The 18,827-nt window shown below is 35.9% G+C and overlaps 1 protein-coding gene across 2 annotated transcripts in view; it reads left to right on the top strand.

Annotated features, from left to right (window-relative positions):
- LOC100932429 (inter-alpha-trypsin inhibitor heavy chain H4) overlaps positions 1-18,500 on the top strand; it is a 37,752-nt gene extending 19,252 nt beyond the window's left edge. The window contains exons 12-20 of one of the 2 annotated variants that reach the window (XM_031957523.1): positions 12,048-12,187; positions 12,493-12,647; positions 12,872-12,928; positions 14,154-14,213; positions 15,516-15,713; positions 16,269-16,449; positions 16,764-16,915; positions 17,611-17,701; positions 18,254-18,500. In XM_031957523.1, coding sequence (XP_031813383.1) covers positions 12,048-12,187; positions 12,493-12,647; positions 12,872-12,928; positions 14,154-14,213; positions 15,516-15,713; positions 16,269-16,449; positions 16,764-16,915; positions 17,611-17,701; positions 18,254-18,338 — 1,119 coding nt within the window. In that variant the 3' untranslated portion in view covers positions 18,339-18,500. The remainder of the gene's footprint in view (positions 1-12,047; positions 12,188-12,492; positions 12,648-12,871; positions 12,929-14,153; positions 14,214-15,515; positions 15,714-16,268; positions 16,450-16,763; positions 16,916-17,610; positions 17,702-18,253) is intronic. The other variant, XM_031957531.1, reaches the window with a different exon arrangement.
- The last annotated feature ends 327 nt before the right edge of the window (positions 18,501-18,827 follow it).

Consider the following 18,827-nt stretch of genomic DNA (forward strand, 5'->3'; position numbering starts at 1 on the left):
AGATGAATTATTTTTCTAGTTCTATAAAATAATTCTTTGGAACTTTGATTAGAATGGCACCAAATAAGTAAATTAACTCAGGTAGAATTGTCATTTTTATTATATTGGCTTGGCCTACCCAAAAGTAATTTATATTTCTCTAATTGTATTGTATTCTCTATTCTCTTTATTTATGTGAAGATTTTATAATTATGTTCATATAGTTCCTGTGTTTGTCTTTATATTTTTTGCAATTATTTTAAATGGAATTTCTTTTTTTCTATCTCTTGATACTCAGTTTTGTTCCTAATATATAGAAATGCTGATGATTTTATGTGGATTTATTTTATATCCTGCAACTTTTTTGAAGTTGTTAATTGTTTCAACAAGTTTTTAGTTGATTCTCTAGAATTTTCTAAATGTATTGTTATATTATCTGCCAAGAGTAAGTTTTGTTTCCTTATTGCTGATTTTTATTCCTTCGTTTGTTTTTCTTGTTTTATTGCTATATCTAACTTTTCTAGTTCAATATTGAATAATGGTGGCAATAATGGCCATTCTTGCTTCATTCCTGATCTCCTGGGCAAGATTTTTAGCTTATCCCCATTACAGAAAATGCTTGTAGTTGTTTTAGATAGATATTATCTGTCATTTGAAGAAAGGCTCCATTGATTTCTGTGTTTTCTTGTGTTTTTAATAGGAATGGCTGTTGCATTTTGTCAAAGGCTTTTTTCTGAATCTGTTGACATAATTATATGATTTTTGTTGTTTTTGTTATTGACATAGTCAATTATTCTGATAGGTTTTCTGATATTGAACCAGCCCTGGATTCCTGGAAGAAATCCTATTTTACAATAATGCATGATCTTTGTGATATATTGCTATAATCTCTCTGCTAGCATTTACATAAAGTTTTATGTTGATATTCATTAAGAAAATTAATCTATAGGTTTTTTTCACTATTTTTGTTCTCCATAGTTTAATTATCAAAACTATATTTGTGTTACAAAAGGAATTTGATATGGCATCTTTACCTACAATCGGGGTTAAGTGACTTGCTCAGGGTCACACAGCTAGGAAGTGTTAAGTGACTGAAGCCAGATTTGAAGTCAGTTCTTCCTGACTTCAGGACTGGTGCTCTATCCACTATACCTAGTAGCTGCCCCTACTTATTTTTAATATAGTTTGTGTAGTATTGGGATTAATTGTTCCTTAAATATTTGGTAGAATTGACTTGTAAATTCATCTCTACCTGGGGATTTTTTCTTAGGGAGCTCTTTGCTGACTTGTGCAAACTTTTTTTGTTAAGATGATGTTACATATTGGGCCATTTATATTTTTTATAAATATTCATCCTTTTCACTTAGATTGTCAATTTAGCTGGCATGTAATTGGGTTAAATGACTCCTAATTAATATTATTTCATCTTCATTGGTATTACATCCATCTTTTTTCATTTTTGATACTAGTAATTTAGTTTTCTTTGTTTTTTAATCAAAATAATCAATGATTTACCTTTTTATTGTTTCTTTGAATAAAATCAGTTCCTAGTTTTATTTTAAAGGTTGTTTTTTTTTAACTTTCAATTTTATTAATCTCTCCTTTAATTCCTAGGGTTTCTATTTTGATGTTCTGGTGTTTTCATTTTTTTCCTAGTTTTTTTAGTTGCATACCTAATTCATTGAGCTGCTCTTTCTCTCTTTTATTGATGTGTACATTTAGAGAGATAATTTTTTTTTCTTGAATACTGCTTTGACTTTATCCCACAAATTTTGGAATGTAGTCTTGTTGTTATTCTCTTTACTAGAATTATTCTTTCTATGATTTGTTCTTTTACCCATTCATTCTTTAGAATTAAATTACTTAGTTTCTAATCAACTTTTAATCTTTGCTTCTACAGTCCTTTATTAAATGTAATTTTAATTGCATTAAGGTCTGAAAAGGGTGCATTTAATTTTCTGCTTTTCTTCATTTAGTTGTGAAGTTTTTATGCCCCAGTGCATGGTCAACTTTTGTAAAGGTTCTATGTTTAACTAAGAAAAAGGTAGATTCCTTTCTATTCCCATTCAATTTTCCCCAGAGATCTATCATGTTTAACTTTTCTAAGATTCTATTCATCTCCTTGATTTCTTTCTTATTTATGGTTAGATTTCCTTAGCTTTGAGAGGGAAAAGTTGGGTTCCTCTTTTCTAGTATAGTTTTAATGTCTATTTCTTCCTATAATTCATTTATTTTTTCTTTAAAATTTGAATGCTATGCCATTTGGTACATATATGTTTAATATTGATATTGCTTCATTGTCTATGGTTCCTTTTAGCCTAATGTATTTTTTCTAATTATCCCTTTTAATTAGGTATATTTTTTTCCTCTCTAAGTCACTTTATTTTTACAGTGGTTAAATCTGAACTGCCATTGTTGAATACTTCATAAATTTTCTAAGAAAAATTATGTTTCAAATATGCCATAATTTAGAGGGGGAAAATTCTATCATGCTGTGTATATGATCTGGGTTATATCCAAAATATGACTAGGGCTTTCAGTGCTTTATAAATAGCAGGCTTTTTAACATTTGTTGAATGACCAGATTACTTAGAAATGTTATTTAGCTTCTATATTTACATTAAATAGAACTATCTTTCAAGAGTTACAATCAAAATTCTCATTTAAAAAATATCACTAATGAAAACCTTCAGTTAGAAAACCTTGTGACTCACTCTTTTTCTCTTTCTTTCCCTCTCTCTCTTTCTCTGGGAGGATAGAAAATGATAATCAAGGTTTTTGAAAGAGTGTTTTTTTTTTGTTTACAGTGATAAAATTAATCATTACTCTTAACAACAGGCAGTTTTTCTGTGTATAAATAAAGTTACTAGGCATAAAGTTTTTTGGGTAATGATCTGAAGTCTACAGGAAAAAGCCTCAATCAGAATTAGAATAAAGTTTATTTTTTTCCCCCTTTTCTCTTTTATTTATTTATTTAATAGCCTTTTATTTACAGGTTATATGCATGGGTAACTTTACAGCATTAACAATTGCCAAACCTCTTGTTCCAATTTTTCACCTCTTACTCCCCACCCCCTTTCCCAGATGGCAGGAGGACCAGTAGATGGTAAATATCTTAAAATATAAATTAGATACACAATAAGTATACATGACCAAACCGTTATTTTGCTGTACAAAAAGAATCAGACTCTGAAATATTGTACAATTAGCTTGTGAAAGAAATCAAAAATGAAGGTGGGCATAAATATAGGGATTGGGAATTCAATGTAATGGTTTTTAGTCATCTCCCAGAGTTCTTTCTCTGGGCGTAGCTGGTTCAGTTCATTACTGCTCCATTGGAAATGATTTGGTTGATCTCCTTGCTGAGGATGGCCAGGTCCATCAGAACTGGTCATCATATAATATTGTTGTTGAAGTAAATAATGATCTCCTGGTCCTGCTCATTTCACTCAGCATCAGTTCATGTAAGTCTCTCCAGGCCTTTCTGAAATCATCCTGTTGGTCATTTCTTACAGAACAATAATATTCCATAACATTCGTATACCACAATTTATTCAGCCATTCTCCAACTGATGGGCATCCATTCAGTTTCCAGTTTCTAGCCACTACAAAGAGACCTGCCACAAACATTCGTGCACATACAGGTCCCTTTCCCTTCTTTATGATCTCTTTGGGATATAAGCCCAGTAGTAACACTGCTGGATCAAAGGGTATGCACAGTTTGATAACTTTTTGAGCATAGTTCCAAACTACTCTCCAGAATGGTTGGATTCGTTCACAACTCCACCAACAATGCATCAATGTCCCAGTTTTCCCGCATCCCCTCCAACAATCATCATTGTTTTTTCCTGTCATCTTAGCCAATCTGACAGGTGTGTAGTGGTATCTTAGAGTTGTCTTAATTTGCATTTCTCTGATTAATAATGACTTGGAGCATCTTTTCATATGACTAGAAATAGTTTCAATTAGAATAAAGTTTAAAATGTAGATGACCAGAATGATAAAGACAGTGATTTTTCTCACATTAGTTTAGAAATAACATTTAAGGGAGGTATAATCTAATGCTCACTAAAACTAATTCTTTCAGATCAAAATAAATGAAAGAATGGGTAGAATTTTTAATTTACCTGCAAGTAAGAATCCTCAAGACACACCAAGTTTGGTCTATGTTCAATGGTAAGCAGGTGCTTTTCTGGGCCTTCTTTTCTCTTTATACTCTTCTTTCTTGTGACTTCTCAGAGTATTTCCTTTGTATTTCCCAGGAAATTTTATGTTTTATTTGGTATCATATTTATTTAGTTAGTTAGTTAGTTTTTTCCCCAACATTAATAGCTTTTTATTTACAAGTTATATGTATGGATAATCTTACAGCATTGACAATTGCCAAACCTTTTGTTCCAATTTTTCCCCTCCTTCCCCCCACCCTCTCCCCTAGATGGCAGGATGACCAGTAGACGTTAAATATATTAAAGTATAAATTAAATACAAAATAAGTATACATGACCAAACTGTTATTTTGCTTTACAAAAAGAATTGGACTCTGAAATAATGTACAATTAGCCTATGAAGAAAATCCAATATGCAGGCAGGCAAAAATATAGGGATTGGGAATTCAATGTAATGGTTCTTAGTCATCTCCCAAAGTTCTTTCGCTGGGTGCAGCTAGTTCAGTGCATTACTGCTACATTGGAATGGTATCATAATTATTTAGGCAAGCCTTACCTCCCCTGGTGGATTGTAAACTCCTAGACGGCAGGAATCATTTTAATCATTTCTCCTTATTAATCATGTATCCTTTCAGTCCTAAGAATCACCTGATAGTAGAGAAAAAAACAGGAGTTCAAAGATAAATCAGTAAACTTTCAAAGAGTAGATCATGGCTATTTCTTTGTTTTTCTAATCCTAAATGACTATCCTAGAAGAAAATAAAGAGGGAGATATATTCTTCTATTTTATTAGAAGCATCTCTCTCTTCCCAATTTGCTAAACTGTTACATAATCAACATTCTGAATTTAAAATAAGACTTCAGTAAGGAAAAAATAGCAGCTTGGCAGAATTATATTAAAATTACCAGTTAAAAGAAAATTGCTACCACACTTTCTGAATTACCACAGTCATGGATGCCACTGTTGTATTTGATGATAGAGGATAAATGTCTTAAGATATTAAATACCAGTGTTCAATTTCAGGCATTGGTTTTATTTTTAATTTTTACTGAAGCTCTTAATTTGCTTATGTATGTTAATGTCATTCAAATGTATATATGATCCCTCTCATCTGCACAATTGGATTAAATGCTATCTTCAACATGATTTTTCTACAAGTTAATAGGATGTATATAACATGAAAAATGGGCAGATATCCTTTTTTGATGAGTTTTTATTCGTACATTTTGTGATACCATACAGAAATCTTAAAAGTAGTTATTTTCTGACATATTATTCAGTGGACTGACAAATTGGTTGACATCACAATTGGAAAGAAGCAATTTCAAATAATTTTTTCCAGCATTTTTCTTCTTTCATACTCCAAAATATCTTGTATATTTGTGGGAGAAGGGCCCACAGGCCTGCAGTAGCACCTAAGGTTAGTAAAATTTTCTACTACCTAGTTTATCATTTTGGCAGTCCTGAGTATAAAATGTTGAGCTAACAAAAGTGCAGCAAAAGAGTTGGGCCCAGAGAGAAACTTAAACAGTGTCAGCAGTGGAGGGATGGTGCTATCTTGGTCTTAATTAGATTTGGTTTTGCTTTTTTTTTTTTTTTGGTCTGATCATGATTGCTTTTCCAGACCCTTATGTTCACTGTGTTGTTTTCTCTGTTGCATATTGTATATTCTAGTTTCTAATCCACTTTGTTATGCACTTGTTTTATGGGTGAGTTCATTTCGTTCATATTCGTAGTTATGATTATTGTGTTTTCCCCTTCAATCTACTTTCTTCTGTTTATCCTTCTCTCTGTCCTTATTATGTCCCTCCTCTAAAGTCTGTTTTGCTTCTGGCTACTGTTTTCTTTTATCTGTCCTCCCTTTTATCTCCACCTTCTTTTCTTTTCTTTTTTTAAAAATTTTATTATAGCTTTTTATATACAAAACATATGCATGTGTAATTTTTCAACATTGACCCTTGCAAAAACTTCTGTTTCAACTTTTCCCCTACTTCCCTCCACCCCCTCCCCTAAATGGCAGGTAGTCCCATACATGTTAAATATATTAAAGTGTATGTTAAATGCAATATATGTATACATATTTATGCCGTTATCTTGTTGCACAAGGAAGATCAGATTTACAAAGAAGGTAAAAATAACCTGGGAAGAAAAAACAAAAATGCAAGCAAACAATAACAGAAAAGAGTAGGAATGTTATGTTGTGGTCCATACTTATTTCCCAGTGTTCTTTCTCTGGGTATAGCTGGTTCTATTCATTACAAATCAATTGGAACTAATTTGGATCCTCTCGTTGTTGAAGATAACCACTTCCATCAGAATTGATCATCATGTAGTATTGTTGTTTAAGTGTATAATGATCTCTTGGTTCTGCTCATTTCACCCAGCATCAATTCATGTAAGTCTCTCCAGGCCTTTCTGAAATCTTCCTGTTTGTCATTTCTTATGGAACAATGATATTCCATAACATTCATATACCACAATTTACCCAGCCATTCTCCAGTTGGTGGGCATCCCTTCAATTTCCAGTTTCTAGCCACTGTGAAAAGGGCTGCCAGAAACATTTTTGCACATACAAGTCCCTTTCCCTTCTTCAATATCTTTGTTCACCCCTTTTTCTTAGTCTCTTTCCCTATTTCCCAGTTAGATAAGATAGGTTTCTATTACCAATTGATTATATATGTGTATATACTTATATGCATATGCATATATACATATACACATATATATGTATTCTCTCTTTGAATTATTGCCTATCCCCACCTCACCATTTTCCCTTGTTTTTACTTGTATACCTCTTTTACATGCAATACTTTCTTCTGTTTTTCCTTTTCCTTCCCCTTTCTCCCAGGTAATCAATCCTTTCTTATCCATCCTTTTTTTTTTTTTTTTTTTTTTAGAACCTCAACCCAACATAATTAACTCATTCCTATATCCTCTTTGTAAGCTTTCTAACTTCCTTAATAATGATAAGGTTCTTAGAAGATACATGTCTCCTCTTCCCATAAGAAAAGTAACAGTTTAACCTTATCTAGCCTCTTAAGATTTCTCTTTTATGTTTACTTTTTTTGTGCTACTTTTGAGTTTTGTATTTCAAAGTCAAAATTTCTATTCACCTCTGGTCTTTTCATCAGGAATCCTTGAAAACTCTCTATTTCATCTTTTTCTGGGTGGATTATTCTTGATTATAATCCCAGCTCTTTTGTCTTCTGGAAATATTCCAAGCTCTCTACTCCTTTAATGTGGACAGTTGCTAAATCTTGGATAATTCTGACTGTGGCTTTATAGTATTTGAATTTCTTTTTATGACTTCTTGAAATATTTTCTCTTTAACCTGAATGTTCTAGTATTTCCCTATTGTATTCCTGGGAGTTTTTATTTTGGGATTTCTTTCAGATGGTAAACAGTAGATTCTTTCATTTTCTATTTTATTCTCTGGTTTGAGTTTAACAGGGTAGTTTTCCTTGATAACTTCTTGAAATATAATGTCTAGGCTCTTTTTTTGATCATGGCTTTCAGGTAGTTTAAAAATATTTTTAAATAGTCTCTCCTTGATTTGTTTTCCAGGTCAGTTGTTTTTATATTGAGACATTTCATATTTTCTTCTATTTTTTTCATTCTTTTGACTTCATTTTATTGTTTCTTATTATCTCATATAGCCATTATTTTCCATTTGCCAAATTCTAATTATATATATATATATATATATATATATTAGTTAGCTTTTGTACCTTCTTATTCATTTGGCCAGTTCTATTTTTAAAGTATTTTCTTTAACATTTTTTGTAACTCTATTAATTATTTTTTCATATTTTTCTTGTTTTGTTTTCATTTTTAATATAATTTTTTCTCTACCCCTTTTATTTGATTTTGAAAATCATTTTTTAGATCTTCCAGGAATTCTTATTTTGGCTTGTGTCCAATTCACTATTTTTTCCTCTGAGGCTTTGTTTGCAGCTGTTTTGACTTCATTTCTTTTGAGTTTGTTTCTTGATCTTCTCTGTCACCATAGTGGTTGTTTATGGTCAGGTTCTTCTTGTTGTTTGCTCATTTTCCCACTGTATTTCTTGATTTATAGCTTTATATTAGGCTTGATTCCTAGCATGATATTAGGCTTTATTCCTAGTAGGCTTTTCCACATTGTTTTCAGAGCTAGATCTGCGGGTTTGGAAGTTTTCTTTCTTCTCTTGGTCTGAACTCTGTTCCTTATGCAGGAAGGACCTGATCTTTTGAGATTTCAATTAATGCTGCTCTTAAGAGCCAGAAACAATTCTGAGCACAAGGTCTCTGACTGAAAGTGTTTCTCTTTGCCCTTAAATTTAGGGCTTAAATTATGCCCCAAAGTTTGGAGACCAAACAGCATCTAGAGCTAGCACAAGGCTCTCCTGTAATCTTTCTGATTAGTTTCCAGGTCCCCTCACTATCTCTAAAATGAGAGCCCCTGAAGCTGCTGCTGCTTTGATCAAGAGTATTTAGTCCCACCATTGATTTTTCATCCATATGGAGTCCAGAAGACTCCAGCTCTTCCCTCACATCACAGATCTCTCTTTTTAACACCCTGAGTTACCTTGGACTGGAAGAATGTCTCACTCTGATTTTTGTTGTTTCTGACACTCCAGAGTTTAATTTGAGACAAAGTTGTCTTGTCTTTTTTCCCTTTTTTTTTTTGTTAAGCCTAACCATAGCCTTCCCTCTTTCTCTACCTCCAGTCTACTTCCAGCCTTAATGAAAAAGAAAAAAGGAAAAAAGGCTTATAGTGTAAAACAAAACAAAATAAAAAAATAGAACACAACATCTTTGCATCCAAAGATGTATGTCTTATTATACACCTTGAGTCTATCATCTCTGTTAGAAAGTTGATGTTATACTTCATCCTGAGTCCTCTAGAATCTACCAATGTACATCAATGTGCCTCTCTCAATAGCCCCTCCAATGTTTGCGATTTTCTTTATGTTTGCCAGCCTAATAGATATGAGGTGAAACTTTATTGTTTTAATTTACATTTCTCTTATTGGTAGTGATTTGTGATGATTTTCTCATGCGAAAATGGAAACCCTGAGTTTCTTTCCTTGATAACTGTGCATTCATATTCTATGACCAATTATCAGTTGGGAAATGGCTTTTATCTTTATAAGAATTAGCTCCTTTTATCCTTGAGATAACTCCTTATATCTTTGGAAATGAGACCTCAATCAGAGAAACTTGTTGCAAAGATTGCCCCCAATTAATTGTTTGTCTGCTTTTTGTACTGAGTTGGATTTGTTTGTGTAAAAAGTTTTCAATTTTATGTAACAAAGTTTTCTATTTTATTAACTGCAATCCTTCCTCAACCTCATTTAGTCACAAACTTCATTTCTCTATAGATTTGACAAGTTAGGGTTCACTTGTTTTTCTAATTTCTTTATTATGTGATCTTTTATATTTAGATCATGTTTCCATTTGTAGCTATCTTGGTAAAGAAGTGAAGTGTTGATCTAAACCCATTTTCTGCCAGACTGCTGTCCATTTTCCCCAATAGATTTTTCGTCTCCTTTTTCTCTCTCTCCCTCCTTTCCTCCTTCTTCCTTCCTTCCTTTCGTCCTTCTTCTTCTCTCCCTCCCTCCTTTCCTCCTTCTTCTCTCCCTCCTTTCCTCCTTCTTCTTCCCTCTCTCTCACATTTCCTTCCTTCCTTCCTTCCTTCCTTGCTTCCTTCCTTCCTTGCTTCCTTCCTTCCTTCCTTCCTTCCTTTCTCAAATAGTGATCCTTAGCCCAGGGCCTGTGTTCTTTAGATGTAACAAATATCGGGCTGCTAGTTTGCTTCTAGATGTTGTCCATTTAATCTCTTCCACTGATCAAACTATTTTTTAACTAGTATAAATTATCTTGAAAATTACTGCTTTGAAATATAGTTTGATGTCTCCATCGCTAGGCACTCTTTATTCCCACTTATTTATACATATGAATTTCATTATATTTTTCTAGTTCTATAAAATAATCCCTTGGTATTTTGATATGTCATTGAAAAGGTAAATTGATTTAGGTAACATTGTCATTTGTAATATATTGATTCATCCTACCCATGAGCAATTAATATTTACCCGATTATTTAAATCCACCTTTATTTCTATAAACAGTAGCTAGTAGTTGTATTTATGTAGTTCTTATGTGTATTTAGGTAGGTAGACTCCTAAGTATTTTATATATTCTGCAGTCATTTTAAATGGAATTTCTCTTCCTGTCTTTTGCTGTTTAGTTTTATTCATATACAAATGCTGATGATTTGTGTGGATTTATTTTATGTGTTGTGACTTTGCTCAAGTTATTAATTGTTTCAATTAATAAAGTTTTTCAAGGTTTCTCTGGAACTATCCCTTTCCATGTTTCTTACAGCACCATAATACTCCATTGCATTCCTATGCCATTATTTATTCATTAGGTACTTACTTTGTTTTGAGTTTTGGGGCACAGATTTTTGTTCTCAGAGTTGGAATTGAAGATTCTCTGAGACAGTAGAAATGTTGGGACTCATTTCTTCAAGTTTTACTAGCAGGGATAGTATTTCATAAGGTGGGTTGGCTCCCCTGTGTGTGATAAAATAATAGGATATGTGTATATATGTGTAATATGTAAATTATACATATATATATATATATATCAATGCATAGGCGTGATCAACAGAAATTCTTCCTTTCATCTCTTTTCTCTCTGTAATTATCAAGGAAAAAGACATTGAGATTGTGCAAGGTATAAACTAGTTGAAGGAACTAAGGATGTTTGGGGTTAGAGGTTTTTTTAAACATTTTTTATTTAAATTTTTGAGTTCCAAATTCTATCCCTCCCTTTCTCTATCCTTCCTTTATTCCCCTCTTCCTAAAACAGCAAGCAATTAGCTATAGGTTATATATACAATTATGTACAGCATTTCCATATTAGTCATTTTGAACAAGAAGATTCAAATAAAAGAAAAAAATGAAAGAAAGAAAAGTGGAAAATAGCATGCTTCAATCTGTATTCAAACAATACCAGTTCTTTCTATGGAAGCAGATAGTATGTTTCATCATTTTTTGGTGTTGTCTCAGATCATTGTATTGCTGAGAATGCCTAAGTCATTCATAGTTCTTCATTAGACATTGCTGTTACTGTGTTTTGTTCACTTCACTATGTATCAGTTCATGTAAATCTTTCCAGGGTTTTCTGAAATCATCCTGCTTGTCATTTCCTTCAGCATAATTATATTCCATTATAACCATACACCACAACTTGTTTAGCCATTCCACAAATTGATAGGCATTCTCTCGATTTTCAATTCTTGGCTACTACAAAAAGAGTAAAAGAAAAATTGTTTTGTACAAATAACTCTTTTTACTTTTTTCTTTAATCTCTTTAAGATATAGACCTAGCAGATATTTCTGGATCAAAGGAAGTGGGGGTGTTTGACCTGGAGAAAAAGGCTTAATTGCCATCAAATATAAAAAGGCTATCACAGGAAAAAGAGATTAATCTGCTTCTGCTGAGTGGAAATGTTAATTTGCTCTAATGGGGAAAGAATCCTACCTCTGTTACTTATCCTTTGTGAATTTGGGCAAATCATTTGACTTTTCTGGACCTTATCTTCCTCATCTGTAAAATGAAGATCCCAGTATAGCTTACCTCTAAGTTCCTTTGAAATTCTAAAGTTCTTAAACTCATTGGCCTATGAATGTATAAAATATAATGTATAGATGTATAAAATATCTTTTCATTTTTTGATAACCTAAAATGGTGAAATTAATTTATTAGAGCCTACAAGCTAGCCAGCAAGGTAGCTTGGGTTCAGGCAGTTTGATGCTGTTCTGTCCAGCTTGGGGGAAGGGAGAAGGGTCTTGCGGACCTGAGCAGAGTCCAAGCAAATGCTTGGCTTCACCTCCTATTTCCCCACTATTCAGCGCACCCAGAACTTCACTTTCCAAACAGAAGTAAATGTTGCAGACAAGGAGAAAATCTTCCAAAGCCCAAAGTACATTTTCCATAACTTCATGGAGCGCCTGTGGGCATACCTGACCATCCAGCAGCTACTGGAGAAAGCGTGAGTGATCCTTGTCCATGGACCGTAAGGTCCGACCTTAGGGAAAGCATTGAGACTCTCTGCACCTCATCTGGGTCACTGACACCCATAAGTGAGAGGCACTCCTATCTGGGCTATCTTTCAATCTGGCTGGGGAGCAAAGGGTGGATCTGGGTGGGTGTTATATCCTGTAAAAGGGAAAGAAGCCCACTGCCTCATTTCCAAAGCATTGGATGCTAGAGTGATAAACCCCTTGGGGCCAGAAGGAACAGAAAGAATGATTGGCAAGAGGGAAAGAGATCAGCATTAATGGCCTTGCCATGCAGTGTTTCAGCCTCAGGTGATGAGCAGAAGAACCTGGAAGCCCGAGCATTGAACCTGTCTCTCAAATTCAACTTTGTCACTCCACTCACATCTATGGTGGTCACCAAACCAGAGGATCAGGATGAAGTCCAAGTGGTTTCAAAGCCAGTGGAAGCAGGTAAGAGTGGGTGGGTGGGTAAGAGGGGGGTTTCCTGGAGATCAGGGGGATTCCCTGAACCAGATTTTTCCAGATCCTTTAACCTTCATTGCACAGGTATCTCTCCAGCCCACTCTGAGGGTTCCAGTGTTCTGTTTCTCTTTGAACTTGGCCACATTAGGGGCTTTGGGGCAGAATCATGGAGAACCTGGGAGCCAACTTCTCCTTCTTTTTTTTTTTTCTAGATAATGATCTGTTGCCTTCATTTCCATTATTTTCCCAAAATGCACGGATATCTCAAGGTAAAGACTAGATTTCCTGGAACAGGGACCAGGGGATATATGTGGCTGTTTGACTGGAGTCAGCCTGGTAGTTGGAGCTTAGAGTGAATAAAGTCACAGAATAGGGATTAGTTATTGTGTGGGCCAGTTTGTTTCCCCAACTCAAGTCCCAGATTAAACCCTGGCTTCGAAGGCACTGGACCTTTAATTCATACTCAAACTATACCTAGAATCCCCTTTAGCAGAATCCCTGCAGATGACTATCTCACACATTTCCAGTGATTTAGATGTTATTCTATGTTATTGGTAAGAAAGGGATGTAGTCGAGATATTGTGAATAGTTCTATGGAACCCAGCCCATTGTCTACAGGTAGCTAGATGGCTCAGTTTATGGAGTGCCGGGCTCAGAATTAGGAAGATCTGACTTCAAATCCAGCCTCAGACATTTACTAGCTGTTTATTCTTGGGCTAGTCACTTCACCTGTTTGCCTCAGTTTTCTCATCTGTAAAATGAGGATAAAAGTAACTGCCTCTCAGGGCTGTTGTGAACATAAAATGAGATAATATTTGCAAAGTTCTTGGCATGGTGCCTGGACATAGTAGGCACTTATGTTTATTCCTTTCCCTTTTCCTTTTCTCAGTATACATGTCCTGATTTGGCCCTTACTGGAGTCTATGTGAGGTTCTTCACCCACCTTTTTCCAAATCATTTAAGATTTAGGGCCTCATGGGATCCTTCCAGGCCATTTCTACAAGCTTTATACATGAGAAAGCTAAGGTTACACCATGAGTTATTGGCAGAAAGAGGGACTTGATCAATATGAGTAAGGTTCTTATTGCTAGGTTGAGAAATACCACAAGTCCTGCAGTTAGGAAAAAAATACCTAAAAATTGTGTTAGTTTCATCTGGGTTGCCCAAGTTCAATGAGGGGATTGTGGTAGAGAAGATAAAAGTTGACTTCTCTGGAGAAATGTTTTAAAGATTTTATAGCTAACTTCTGTACAGGGGATGGGAGGTGGAGTTAGCCAGGTCATCATCCATCCCGTGGAGTCTGGGCTCTGGTGAAGAGTTCTTATCCAGTGGGGGAGCCATTATAGAATCCTGGCGTCCTTCCTTTGGAGAAGGGCCTCAGTGGAAGAGGTCCCTTCTCTCTTGATCCTTTCTATGGGGCATCAGAATAGATCTGACTGCCTTACTTTGTGGTAGCCTTCTTCCCTTATCCCCGTCATGTCTTTCTCCTTCCAGATTCAATGTTCATCAGGAGCAAGGCATACTCGAGGTCAAGGCCAGCACCTCACTTTAAAAGTAAGACATCCCAAGACATTCAGAATAGCCCTTGCTGCCTACCTTTCAGGCAGACTTCATGTCCCAATTTTTATGTAAGACTCTCTTCAATGCCAATTGAAGGCACATCAAGGAGCATTGTTATATATTTTCAGACCCTTTTTCTGGGACAGAAGGATAAGAAGTCAGTTGTGTTACTTTGGTTCAGTCATTCAGTCTATCTGAGTCTCACTTTCTTCATCTGTAAAGTGGATATGATGTATTTAAACTAGATTTAGAACTGGAGGGAAGCTGAGGAATTCTCATGTTAAGCCAAGTAACTTAAAGTAAATGATAGCTTTCAGTGTCCTCAACAAAATAGATAGTTCAAACATTCTTAGTCTGTTATTCATTTGGCATGGGAAGAAATAATTAAATAAGTACAAGTTTAGGCCAGGCTTCTATTAAGTAATAAATTATTTCTTTTTGCGTCAAATGTAGCATAAACAAAAATGCTTTGTCAAGTGTCCAGACTTAATTGCTGGCAAAATAGATTATATTCTTGACATTTTTACATCATAATTGTTTTCATGAAGACACAAAAGAATTAAACAGTACACATTTACTTAACTGTCCATGCTTCATTTTAGTCCAAAGATTGGTTGTGACTTAAAAAATAAAAAGTTTTAATTTTGGCATTCTAATAAGAAATGCATATTGAAAACAAAAGAAAACAATGAAAGTTGGCACTTAAATCCATTGTAACATGGTTAAATTGTTTGTATTATTAGGAAAAAATGGAAATCTATTTTATAAAAAGAATACCAAGAAAGATAAGCTGGACTAGCCTTATTTGCAAATGAAGGATTTGGGGCTGCTTTCAGATATTTATCTTTTGGGTTTTTTTTTTTCATTTTCTTGACCTTTAATCTTTATCACTGTTTTAAAGTCAGTTGGTATTTCTTGTTCATCAACTTTGGTGCAATGCTGCTTTGCAAGGATGCATTTATACTATAATGGCCAACATTTGGTCAGCCCTTGTCCACCTGTTCACTGTTACACACACACACACACACACACACACACACACACTCGCGTGCGTGCACATTATGCCTCTCCTTTTTTTGTAAAGTAAATGCTTTACTTGTAAACTGTATATAAAAACAAATACTTTGTATTAATAACCTTTTGATTATTACAATAAGTTGGTTTGAAACAAAGGAAATGTTATTTTTTTATAATAAACAGAGTGAAAAAATATCTTTTAAAATAGACCCAGATCAGAGAATTATTGTGAGGAAAAAATTGTGTCATGTTAAAGTGTTACTGTTTTTTACTCTTCAGCTCTTAAAAGTTTTTATAAAACCAATCTGGATAAATCACATCCCTTAGTTCTCTCCTCTCCTGGTCCAATGGAAAGGCAGCCTCATTTCATCTTGTCACTGCCTAGACAAAGTAATAACCATATTCCAGAAGCTCTGTGTGTGACTGTCAGGAAGTCATCCCAGCCCTCTCTTCAGATCCTCTCTGATCCCATTCAAGGTGAGAGACCATCATGCACAGTTTATATCCCCTCGATCTTTTCCTGTTGGTGTTCTGCAGTGCCCTTCATCTGATTACACCAACTTGCTCTATGTTGGGGAGTCTGTCTTCCACAGATTAGGAATCAGTTCCTAAGCTGTCTCCCTTAACCAGGAGCTCTTTGAGGTCAGAGGCTGCTGCCTCCTCTCTTCCATAGCATGACTAAGGCATAGGATTGAGTATATGAAGGAGATCAAGAAAGGCTGGCTAATTTGAGAAACTCTTGCTCTCCTTAGGGTGCTCCAGGTCTTCTGGAGGAAAGAAGGGGAGCAGAATCCCCACAGAAAAAGACTGACCTTTTGCAGTCATATACAAATGACACCAATGAGTGTAGACCAAGCCTGAAGGGCTGAGGAAATGCAGGGGGAAAAATCAGTCAGGGGTGGGAAGACCTATCCCCAGCACTTTCCAAAGAGTACTCTGTCACCTGGTAAATCAGAATGGGCTTCTTAGAGGAGGTGATTTGTTGCTGTCCTGAGTGCTGCTCTCAATCCTTCTGATCTTGTTTGTTTCCAGGAATTAAGGTGACTGGAAAGTATGAGGGGAGCACAGATAAGTTTGTCTGGCTCCAGGTGAGCTACAAGACTCCTGAAGTGAAGGTGCGTGTGACACAGGACAGCATCGTGGTGACTCGCAGCAGTGGTGGGAAAAGCTCCTCTTATCAATGGACAGGGACACTGTACTTGGTCATGCCTGGGTAAGTCTGGCTGACTGCCAATCTCTTGCTCTAGATCTGATGCTCAGGAAAACCTAGGGACCCAGGAGCAGGTAGGGCTTTTGAACCAGGACCAGTAAGCTTTGAATCAGTGAAATGGGCAGTATCCACAGGTACTGGACCTTTAGGTCCCTGGGGAGTTTGTAGACAAGAGTCAATTCTAATATTGTGGAAAGGGAGTAGAATATCTTCACTTGGACTTCTGCTTCCCTTGTACAAAAAGAGGCAGATATTCCCTGCCCAGACTTTGAGCTGTCCCTCTGGGTCTCCCTGCTTAGAGCTTGGTTTCTCTACAGGCTGAAGTTGACCTTGGAAAATGGCCTCCTGCTACTCAGTGACTCAGACAAAGTCACCATTGGCCTGGTGTCCTTGAACCCTCCTGCACTTGGACTGCAGCTTATTCTGAGAAATCCAGGTTACTTCTCCAGTCAAGCCAGTGGAGTCGTGGGTATGGCCTGGCCCCTGCTCTTGGTGGCTCCCTGATTACCTCTTTTTCTGACTATGCTCTTACTTTTGAACATCCCCCTTTCTGACCATCAGCCTTATGAATATATCTTCCTATGACCACAATGTCCTTTTGCACTTGCTCTAGCCTTCAGAGAATTCCCTCAGATGGCCCCTGGCCAATATTTATCTTCTGTTCATTTCACTTAAAACATTTAAGTCTCTCCTTCCTCCATTTCCCTTTTCTGATTCTTTTCTATGTTTCTATGTTTTTATGTTCTGATCATCTCCTGTCCATCTGATTACTCCATCCTCTGATTATCTGCTCCTTGGACAATCCTTCCACAGATCTGAGTAGTTATCAGAACATTTCAGGGAAAAAAATCAATAAAACAATAAACTCTTATCCAAGAATACACTGAAATGTTACTTCATGGGAGTTGGGATTCACTATCTCTGTTTATCTCTTTTTCAGCCTCCTTCCTGTGCATGTCTCTGTTCCCTCCTCTTGCTCTGTCTTGTTCTTCTGTTCCCTCTTCGTGTTTCTCTTTCTATTCTGATTGATCATTCTCTCTCTGTTTCTTTTTTGCTCTCTCTCTCTCTCTCTCTCTCTCTCTCTCTCTCTCTTTCTCTGGTTCTCTTTCTCTGTCCCACTGCCACTCTTTCTCTAACATGTCCTCCTGACCTCTTGTTTCTCAGGTCAATTTTACCAGGACTTGCAGTGGAATCCAAGTACAGTTGAAAACAAACGGGAGTTGAGTATGAGGGGAAAGAAGTATACAGTCACCAGGTAACATGGGCCAACCTACTATGAGTACAGGCTAGACTGGGAGAGAGGGTACTTGGGTATTGTACCATCAATCCCTGCCTCCCACGCTCTCATAGTGAACTTCAAATGTGAGCATCTTTTGCCCAAACATGGATCTGGCCACTCAAGGCAGTGGTGGCACCTTTGGCCAAGTAACTTCTGAGGAGCTGAGGCAACAAAGGAGTTTCTTGCCACTCCTAAACAGCCCCAAACTCACAGATATTCCAAATAACAAGATGCATGGAGCATCTTTGAAAACCACAGTTAATTCTAATCACATGTAACAGAAAAAAATCAAACTATAGAAATAGATAGGAAAAAAGAAAAGAGAATTAGGGAAAAAGCAAATTTTAGAAAATGAAAAATTCTGCACTATAATTTTTAAAAATATAATTAATTGAAAATGAAAAATGATTAGAAAATAAACAAAACCCTTGAATAATTGACAGGATTTTTCTATGAACTCTCTCTGTTTCTCTGTATGTCTCTGTTTTTCTGTCTCTTTCTCTGTCTTACTCTCTCTTTATTTCACAGAAAGTCCGTGACAAATTTTCAAAGAAGCAGAGGTACTACCCCACTGCCAACATTCCCATGCTGGTCTTTGGAGCTGCCCTTATAAGGTGAAGATTAATGACCAGCTTGCTTTCGTCTTCTGTGCCCCATGCCCGGTGCAGCCCAGACCAGTCAGAAGCTGTCCTAGTCTTTTGCTATTTGTCTATATGGAACAAATGGGGAGGCATGAAGAATGGTGACATGTTATAAAGCAGAGATCATATTGGTACCATTCTGTGTGGTGTCTCTCATTTCCTGGGGACCAGTGGCAGCAGGTGTTCCTGATCTCTGAATCCTGAAATGAAATGTGGAGTCAGTCTTGGGTGAGGAGGGAGGGTCACCTGCTTCAGGGACCTGTCTTTGACTAGTTTGGGCTGATACTCTTGGATTTGTAGAATTTTAGAAGGCTAGAACCTTAGAACCTTAGGATCATATCATCTCTGTACTAGATAGACTTCTGAGGACAGCAGATCCAACCTGATTTTGAATAAGAATCTCCTTTACAATAACTCTGAAAAGTGGTTTCTGGTATTTGTACAAAAACCTCCATTGACAG

Source organism: Sarcophilus harrisii, chromosome 1, assembly GCF_902635505.1.
Source record: "Sarcophilus harrisii chromosome 1, mSarHar1.11, whole genome shotgun sequence".
NCBI lineage: Eukaryota > Metazoa > Chordata > Mammalia > Dasyuromorphia > Dasyuridae > Sarcophilus > Sarcophilus harrisii.